This window comes from Anabas testudineus, chromosome 2, assembly GCF_900324465.2.
Source record: "Anabas testudineus chromosome 2, fAnaTes1.2, whole genome shotgun sequence".
Lineage (NCBI taxonomy): Eukaryota > Metazoa > Chordata > Actinopteri > Anabantiformes > Anabantidae > Anabas > Anabas testudineus.
The window spans coordinates 21,544,949-21,554,734 of NC_046611.1; the positions used below are offsets into that span (position 1 = coordinate 21,544,949).

Consider the following 9,786-nt stretch of genomic DNA (forward strand, 5'->3'; position numbering starts at 1 on the left):
CACCCAGAAGGAATAAATAAATAAAATCTAAATTAAAATGCAATCCGTGTGAATGCTTCCAAGCCCGGTTAACAGGTGTGTACCTGAGAGTGTCCATTCTTTCAATATTCCGTGAACACAGCAGGATTTCTACGGAAGGCCGTTAGGGACCAACGACTTAAGTTTCTATTTCCGCGAAAATCACAATACTTCTGATACTGACTGCTGTAGATGCGACAGGTTAAGTATCGTTCTAGGTTGATCCAGTTACTTCTTACTTACGTCTAGATCAACTGTTTGATCTCTGTAGTTTTAACCTGTTCCACAATGTCCGTGGTGGTCCAGAACAGCCGAGGCTGGGTTCTGGATGCATGCTCACTCATTGATCAGGGCTATTCGCCTTGCATCCGATGGAGAGACAAACACAAGTCACATGTCAAGTGTTGTTTCAAAAGGCAGTGCTTTCAGCTTTTAAAAAGTCATTACAGTGTGAATAATACTGCTGCTGTGGATGGAGGAAATGCGGACATGTTGCAGAAAACAGACAAAGCATCAAAGGTAAATGTTTCTCCAGAGACAAGTCACAAACCTGCAGGGCATGCAGGATAAACTACAGTAGGTAGCAAACAAACAAACAAACAAACAAAAACTTACTTTACTTGAGTTTCTGGGAATGATGATCAGCAAATGTCACTATTTTCTGACATCACTGAACTTCTGATTGATTACAAATAAAAGCAGTTGTTGATTGTTTATAACACTGCATTGCCTGGAGTTTTCAGTGTGTCAGTTACTTGAAAACATTAAAGTAGTGATACAATATTTAACTAAACTTTACTGACCACTGTATAGACTGTACTCGCTATTCTTTAACATTCAATAACAATTTTTCTTCCAGAAACGGAAACGAAAACACGGTGAACTCAACCAGGGAGAAATAGATTCACAAGTCTTCCATGAAAAGGTGAGTTGATTCTTATATCAGCTCTATATGAAGAGTTTTGTGCCAGCAGAGACTGTGTTAAACCACTTTAAGTTAAAGTTAAAGTTGTGTTTGTGTCTTATTCCAGACTAACCGGTCTATAGTTTGGATTGTAAACAATGCAGCCTTTGTCCATTTGTCCCAACAGACAAACCAGTAAGTTTATTGACATGATAAATCCTCCTCATCCAAGATGACTGTGTAAAACAAGAGGAGTCGAGCCGTAAGGAGTTGTTGAACTAGAATGAGAACAAAATGTTCCAGAGCGTTTCCTCAGTCTGTTTCTGGGATTGGCTTAATTTATTGTATGCTTTTTGAATTATGCAATAATCAACCACATCTGACTCTGCTGACTGTGGTTGTTGTGTGAGGGAGACACCAGCTAATCTAGAGGAGCAGGGAGTGAAACACAGAGCCTCTGCAGAGGATGCACGGGCAATGTAAAACTCTATTTTATTAGTTATGATTTGTGAAAGTTAAAATGAACCAGGCAAAATAACCAAGTCAGGGTTTTAGTGTAAACAGCTCCATTGAGGTCTTATTCCACAGCAGGGTAACTATTTGAGATAATGATTTAACACCTTGGGGTTCAGGTCTGGGCTCTGACTCCAGTAGGTAGATTTAGTGTCTGTGTAGCCTTTCTGCTTTATATTTGTGTCAGTGTTCAAGGTCATTGTCCTGCTGCTTTAGCTTTCGAACAGCCACTCAGACATTATCCTGCAGGATGCCTTGACAAACTTTGGAATTAATTTTCCCCTCCATGATGACAAGCTGTCCAGGCCCTGAGGCCGCAAGGCAAACCCAAGTCATCTCTTGAGCTCGTCAAATACATGTAGTGGAGCGAAAAGTGGCAAAATATTTCCCACTGATAGTACAGTATGAGTAGTACAAAGTAAATCTTCTTACTTTCTACCACTGATGTACTCTAGAAGAATTTCAAATACAGTTTAGTCTCTGCCTGTGAAAATCATATTTTCACTTTAGCACATCAGTTGGGTCAAATAACCTCTTTGTTATGTCACGATGTAGATCCGGTCTGTCATCCTGGAGGGGACCAAGTCTTTGGTGGAGTCTGCCCAAAGCCTTGGATATTTAAGTGGAGCAGCAGACACAGTAAAAGACCCTCTTCCCTCTCAAGAGTGCGGTCTTTCTGCTCTTTGTGGAATGGCTAAAGAGCTTCCTCTAGTGGACGATGAAGAGCAGGAGGAGCGTGTTCAATTCCTTGATGCTGAGGATGGCTGTACATCCCATGTTGACTTGTTCTCTCGGGTAACAGAGAACAAGGCGGACTGTGCCTCAGTGGTTACACTGTTGGGAGAAGAATACGTAATCCCACGACATGCAGCCTTCCTGTTGTCTGATTTCACAAGAATACAGCCACTGGTCCACTGTGAGTACACCTGAGTCAGAAACGAAACCTAAAGTGAGACAAAATGTTTTTCATGCCATCTGGAATAGATCAGAGAAAATGCCTTAGAGCTGGAGTCACTGCATGCTTGTGGTAACATAATTAAAATGAAGACAAAAGCTGTTAAGAAAGTCATCGTGGCACAAACATTAACCATAACCCTCTCTGAATTTAGAGTTGTAAATAATCCTTGTATGAGTCAGTGTTTGAATTCTCATCTGTTCGAGTGACAACATAATGTATTAGTTGTTTCTCACACTAACATAGTTGCTTATTTGTCACATAGATGGAGAAAAGTTTGACTTGATAGTTGTGGATCCGCCGTGGGAAAACAAGTCAGTGAAAAGGAGTCGCAGGTAATTTAGTATCATAGAATTTTCAAAGGAAAGATAAAATAAGATAAGATGAGACTGTGCAGAATCAGGATCAGGAATCAGGCTAAAAACAGATTAAGAGTTTAAAAGCATTTTGGCTTGTGACCCATATTGAAAAGAAATGCCTATCACAGATTATGACCTTAGTGTGGACTTATTTAACAGATGTAGTTTTGATTTGTTCATTTTGCCAGATGGAAAAGAACAAATAAGTTTAGTAAGTTTCTTTTCTTTTTTTTTTGTATTTTTAATGAGATAATAGAAAACATTGAACTACTGGTGGCTTGTTAGTGACATATACAATTCTTCTTGTAAATAAATTCAGTCCATTGGATGACTTTTTACTAATCATATTAAAATAGAAGTACGGTATAGTGGTTGCATTTACACATCCTAAATCCTTTTTAAATCTATTTCCTCGATAAAGATACAGTTCTTTGCCTTCATCCCAGCTGAAACGGCTCCCTATACCTCTAGTGGCATCTCCAAACTGTTTGGTGGTCACCTGGGTCACGAACCGGCCCAGCCACCTGCGCTGTGTCCGCGATGAGCTGTATCCACACTGGGGGGTACAGTTTGTAGCTGAATGGTTCTGGGTCAAGGTACGGAAACTTTGAATAGATGCAACTCTGAATTCTACTCTGTTTACATGTTTTACGAGTTACTCTTTTTCCTTAGGTGACCACATCTGGACAGTTTGTGTTTCCACTGGATTCACCTCACAAGAAACCATATGAAGTGATGGTGTTGGGCCGTTATCGTTCTTCTGCAGACACCTCCATAAGGTGTAAAAAGTTTGACCTCTGCTGTTTTGTTTTAATAACGTTTATGCTATAACCTCTAAAGTGATTTTATTCAAATAATGTTCTTAGACTTGTTTAATCACTACAGCTCTTCAGACACGCCAGAACCCCCTGTAGAGGATCACCGTTTGATTGTCAGCGTCCCGTCAGCTCTCCACTCCCAGAAGCCCGCCCTCTCTGGTAAATATCTTCAACGATTATCTTAATGTTAAACTGCTTTGTGTATCTAACACATACAGCACTGCTGTGTGTTGCATTCTACCACAAGAGGGCAATGCTGCAACGTCAGTGATTGTTATCTCACTGCAGAGCGTCAGTGATGAGTTATGAAGCGTTCTACAGCATGGCGTTACATATGCAGAAGCAGTAGTTTTAAGTCAGATTCAGTTGTTTAGCTTTTGATTGCTGAAATTTAAAATGTACCTTTTAGATTTTATTTAATTTTAGTAGATGAGAACAGTGTTTTTTTAACTTAAGTAGTCACTCATTTTTTAAAACATTATTTGGGTGTTATTTAAATGTGTGACTTGCTTTTCCAGGTTATCAGTTTCTTTTGATAACTCTGCAGTTGTCACAGATGGACATATGCTCAAACACAACATGCATAGTATCTTATATTTATAATAACCAGAGCATTTGAATCTTTAACCCATGACAAGTTTGAAATATCAGTGTAGGAACTTTGTCCTGTTTGCACTGATGGTGGTGTGGCAAGACTTGACTCCGACAAGGACTCTCTTACTTAGAATCAATGGAGGACCTTGACAATGAATATGCAATGACTATGAATAAGAGACGCTTGACGTCACTTCCCTCCCTCTCTGGGGAACACGATTTATTGTGCAGTATGGAGAGCAAAACACCGCCAGCGTTTGCTAGTGTCCTTTCAGCAGCTCAGAAAAGCCTCCACCTCATGGAAGTAGCTGGATATTGTACATTGATTAAAATTATAATGATGCCATTGAGGAGCTGCGATACCATAGAGATTAAGTAGATTAGTATACAGATATCCATGCGTGCTTCTTTGCAAAGCCTCTCAGCAGGTTTACTCAGAGCTGGTTTGTTTATTCCAGCTACTTTGTTTGTGTGGAGTTTTGTTCCGACACACACATCATCTTTATTTATGCTGGCTACGTAAAATTCAGAAACTCATCTGCACTAGTAATCAAAGACAAAATGATAGAAAATGGCTTTATGTGAAGTACTTTTTCATTGTGCTTAAATGAAGTTGTACTACTTAATGATCAGAATAAACACCATCTATTACTGTCTTTGAACTCCCATTACTACGCCTCTTTTGTAATTTTGCAAACAGAGAAAAATCTCTGTTTGAGGCTTAATCAACAAAAGGAGACAGGTTTCTTTATTTAACTATTTGAGATGATGATTTAACACCTTGGAGCTGCAAGGCTGACTTTCTCTGGCTTCAAATAAATTGTGCAACTGCTAGAAATTTCAAGTAAGTATCCAGGTCTTTGGCATTAAGTCACACAAAGCCTTTGTTAGACTCAGCACTGTCCTCACTGTACCTCTGCTGTACTTCATGTTCATGTTGAGCATGTCAGGTCTGCTCCAGCCAGTGGGCAGCCTGAATGGTGTGAAGCCACAACCCTCGAGCCCACAGCGTTGAGAAACCCTGACCCACTTCTGTTCCCCTCTCAGATGGGGGTCCTGTCACTGACATTCATGGTTGCTATGGAGAAATACAGGACACATTACTCTATTACATATACAACACATCCTTGCCAGATGGTCAAGCTGAAGAAAAAAAAAAAGTGTTTGCACTTTGCTAAATGACACCACATTTAGTTTTTATTCATTAGGGCCGCCTGCAATTTAGGAAAATAAGGTCCCTTTTCCTACTTTGTATTGTAATTAATGGTTAAGTGGCTGTTCCTAGTATTCATCTCAGGAAGAGATACACTGCCAATTGTGTGGGTTGCATTACTGTTGACTGGGGAATGGATCTGTGACAGTGATCTATGCACCAGTATGTTTCTGTGGCAGCTACAGTATTCAGCATTCTTCACCAACTATCCCATTATCAATTAAATAAAAAAAACTAAAAGTCTATTTAAAACACATACACTCAAAGAATGTTCAGAATAATAAGCTATTCACGATACTTGTTATTCACGAGTCTTGCAACCCTGATGTCAGTGGTCTGATTTTCTTTGTTTGTGCAACATTTTGGGATCTTCTGAGCAAGATGCAAGTGATGCAGTCACACCTGTGCTGTAAATTTGATTTGCAAAACTGTGTGTACTCAGGATACCAGTCAGCTTTTCTGCACTTTATCAGCTCCTGAGAAAAAAAGTTGGCTTTAAACCTGCCAGTTGTTCCATTGTGTTTGCCAATTAGTTGCTATCTATGTTTGTCTGGTGCTATACAGGTAGTGTTCTGTGGGGTTTTGGAGCTTTTTCCTTTTTGGAGCTTGTCTTTTTGTCCATTTATAATATACAAATATTCGTTTGAGTGACTATGCACAGGCTGATTGTATGCATAGCAGTTTCATATGATTTTAGTAGCTACATACATACACACAAGTTTAGATGTTATTGACAAATGTTTTATACTCTACAGTTACAGGAAGTTTATCTGTTATGTTTTATAAGCACATACAAGTGTGATATTCCCTGAATTAACATGTTTCAGTGAAGATTAACATAGGGCCCATATCCGAACCATGTGGCACTCCACTACATTATCATTATTATTAGTATTATTAATTATTATTATACGACCATAACAATGCGATACAATATGAAAAAAACAACAATTCTAAACTTTGCCATCTAAAAATAGTAATAATGATTGGTAATGATAATGCCATGGTTACATTGATGTGGAGGTAAGGTAAATTATCAGGGACAAGCTATGTGGGCCTGTGATTCAGAATATAAAATAAGAATAATACTGAATGTTACTTGTCAAGAGAGTAAAGTTAACATTCCTCTGCCTTAGGTCTTGGCTGAAGTTTCATATGTTGTCCCATTTTAGAGTTGAGGATAATTAGACCTCTTATTCTTTGCTGAACTTTGAGAGCTGAGTCACCAGTTGGGGTTGCATTAGTTGGAGAGCTGCATGTTTGGCCTTTCCACTCTGTCTCCCTGACGTGCATAGGAAGACAAAACGTGAAGCAGCACACCACATCGTGCAAGTAAGATCGGTTTGAGGATCAGGCTTTTGAGCTCATTAACTCCCTGAGTGTTGGCTGAGGTGAGCGTTGAGGTGGTCTGAGCGCCCACAAGAGCAGACGGAGCAGCACTGGGGCGGAGGAAGTGAAACTTATCTGTCAGGCTTACTGATCCTGGAATATCATCACTTATAGTCTCAAGGTCATTGCCAGTCCATGCAGAAAAAGCTGTGCTATGGTGAGAAGGAGCTGGGCAGTTGCCAGTGCTGTTCTCTGCCTGTTACACAGTAACGACAATGTGCCTTCATGAGAAGAAAGGATAAGGCTACATTATAATTTTTATAATATAGCATCTCTTTTGTCACTGTTAAGGTTGACTGATCAAGTGGGCACCTAAATGTTCACAAATGTACTGCGAGTGAAGTATGAAGTAATGTGAAATTGGAAAGTATTGTACTGCATACTGTATCCTTTAGCTTTAACAAAATCCACTGAGTCAATCTCTCAACTGTTTTTCTGTGTCAGTACCGAGTTTATCCCACTATGACATGTCTTCTTTTTACCATAGAGGTGTTGAAGTCTTACATTGGACCTGAAGCCAAGTGCTTGGAGCTGTTTGCCCGAAGTCTTCAACCTGGATGGACGAGCTGGGGCAATGAAGTGCTCAAATTTCAGCATGTGAACTATTTCACTTTGACACCTGCAGATGATGTACCAGACTCTTCTAAAGGGGAAGACTGCACAGACAAACCAACAGTCACACCAGCATGCGGCTCACCTGGAGAATCCTCTCCTCCTTAACACTGTCCCATTATTATAGACTGACCTTTAACACATCAGTATTTCACTTTGTTTCTAATGAAGATTCAACTCCAAAATACTTTTATACAACTTCCTTTTGATCTGTTCTTCTCTTGCATGTGGGACCTTTGATTTCTTTTTTTGGGTCTGGGTACATTTTTAAGGTAGTGAATCACAGGGCAGATGATGCAGTAGAAGAGATGAAAGTGCATTTCTGTGCAGCTATGTTTTGAACCCAACTTCCCACACTGCAATCAGATAAACAACACTCAAAGTTTTTTTTATATTTGCCTTTTGAGCAATCTTTGGCACAATATGTGTCTTAAGGGTGATCAAAGTATTTCTATTTTTACTCATTTTATGCTGTTTTGATCTGAGTGTCAGAATGTTTCAAATCCTAATGAAGGAACCATTTCCATATTCGATGCTTTGTGGTTTGCTTGCAAATGTGCTTTAAAAGGAAATCGCTTTAAAGATTTTGTTACTTGAACAACACACTGCTGCATCCTTTTGGCATTTTCAAGGACACAGTTTTGTCCTCTGAATTGTCCTCGTTTCCAATCACACATTCTTCCTTTACTGTCAGCGTAGCCCTTATTCTGCCTTTTCTTACATGAATGGCCTTTCTAATGAGTCCGTGGTCTCCAGGGGTAGGAGAGGTGCTGTGGAGGGCGTGAACAGGGCTCTCTTTGAGGCAGATGAGGATGAATTAACGGGTACTGCAGCACAGTACACATCACAGCTAATGAAGCCAGAGTGTGACTCCAGCAGGACCATTTACACATTACCTTGTCTCTTTTTAACACACACGCACACACAAACACACTAGTCTATACATCTATTTCTCCTCAGCTGAAACTACGAAATTCTAACAATCAGGGAATGTGTCGGTATGATATTCAAAGAGAAATCCACTTTTTTAAGCCTCCAAAAATGTGGAGGGTCCAGTTAATTTGAGTTGTTATTTTCTTCTCCATTTATCTTTTTATCAAAATTTGAGTGGATTTTTTTCTGTTATCCTGAAGTTTTAACCCTAAATATTAAATGTATTGTTGAAACACACACATAAATGTCATGGTCTGCTTCCTAAATAAAAGAAAAGTCTAACATGAGAGCTAGATTAATTAGCTTCCTGTTTCAGATTTTTAAGTAAATTGTCTCCATTAAAAGTATTTGAAGTGAACTGTTAGCAGCATCTATGCTGCACAACCATAGATGTACAGACATCGATCATGGATTACTTTTATCCTGAAGAAAACCTGAATATATAATGTTTCCCAGGCAGGTTTTGCAGTAAGGAGCATCTTTTTTGTGAGACGATTTGTAGACTAATTTACTAACTATGGACATGGGTCGTAATAATCCCCAGAAAATTTACTGTACGTCCCACTGAACAGCTTTTAGTGTTTTATATACTACTGCTATCGTGCATGATTGAAGTTTTATTTTATTTTATGACAATGGTTGTTATACACTATAATATGTAAGCAGTTCATCACTCTTTAGATGTCTGAGCTTTCATTTAGCTTTATTTTATGAAATAAAGGACATATTTCTCTTTCAGCCTTTCAAATTTTAAATAGGAGGTGCATAATGCATAGTACATAAGTATGATTAAAGTTTGTCATCTGTAACGGGCAAACAGAGAAATGACTTTACTGAAACAATGCAGGCATTGTGGTAAAAGGTCTGCAGTGAGGTGGAGGTGAAGGGGTATTGCCACTCAAGTCACCAAGGATTTCTTGTTTTTGTCTGTATTCTCAAAGAAACGTAGGCACGTCAGAGAAATGTTCACTATTCACTGATGAAAGTCTTAGAAATGATCCCTGTATGAAGCATGCCACAAATTAATACATTTATGCACAAGTTTTCTTTTTATCATTGACATTGCTTTTTCATGGACATGCTTTAGCTTATCACACCACAGCGATCAACTTCTTTTATAACAGGATTTTTCTTTTTCAGTTCTGTAGTCATCGTGACTACACAATCAGACTCTAAAAGCCCACAACATGCTGCAGAATGATGTAATGAAGACCTTTCTTCCAGGCGCCAGCGAAAGCCAGGTGCCCTGTCAACCTCAAGATGAAGCACCACAGTGAAAACCTAGTCATCCCTTTTTGTCCCTCGTCCCCTCCTTTTCTGTGAAAGTGAGGTGACGTGAGTTGACTTTTTATTTTTAATCATATCTGTCTTGTTTGAATGTCAGTTTTGCAGCTTACGACTGGAGCAGGACCTTAAATTGTCCACATGCCAGAAGCGATGACGTTTGGAATAGGTGGAGGACTAAAACTTTTCATTCA

General features: G+C 39.2%; 1 protein-coding gene across 1 annotated transcript; it reads left to right on the forward strand.

Annotated features, from left to right (window-relative positions):
- Positions 1-87: 87 nt before the first annotated feature.
- Positions 88-8,607, forward strand: mettl4 (methyltransferase like 4). The gene is made up of 8 exons (XM_026361902.1): positions 88-537; positions 878-943; positions 1,991-2,351; positions 2,656-2,725; positions 3,171-3,345; positions 3,422-3,528; positions 3,635-3,726; positions 7,251-8,607. The coding sequence occupies exons 1-8, from the start codon at positions 307-309 to the stop codon at positions 7,481-7,483; spliced, it is 1,335 nt and encodes a 444-aa protein (XP_026217687.1). The 5' UTR covers positions 88-306; the 3' UTR covers positions 7,484-8,607.
- Positions 8,608-9,786: the final 1,179 nt, after the last annotated feature.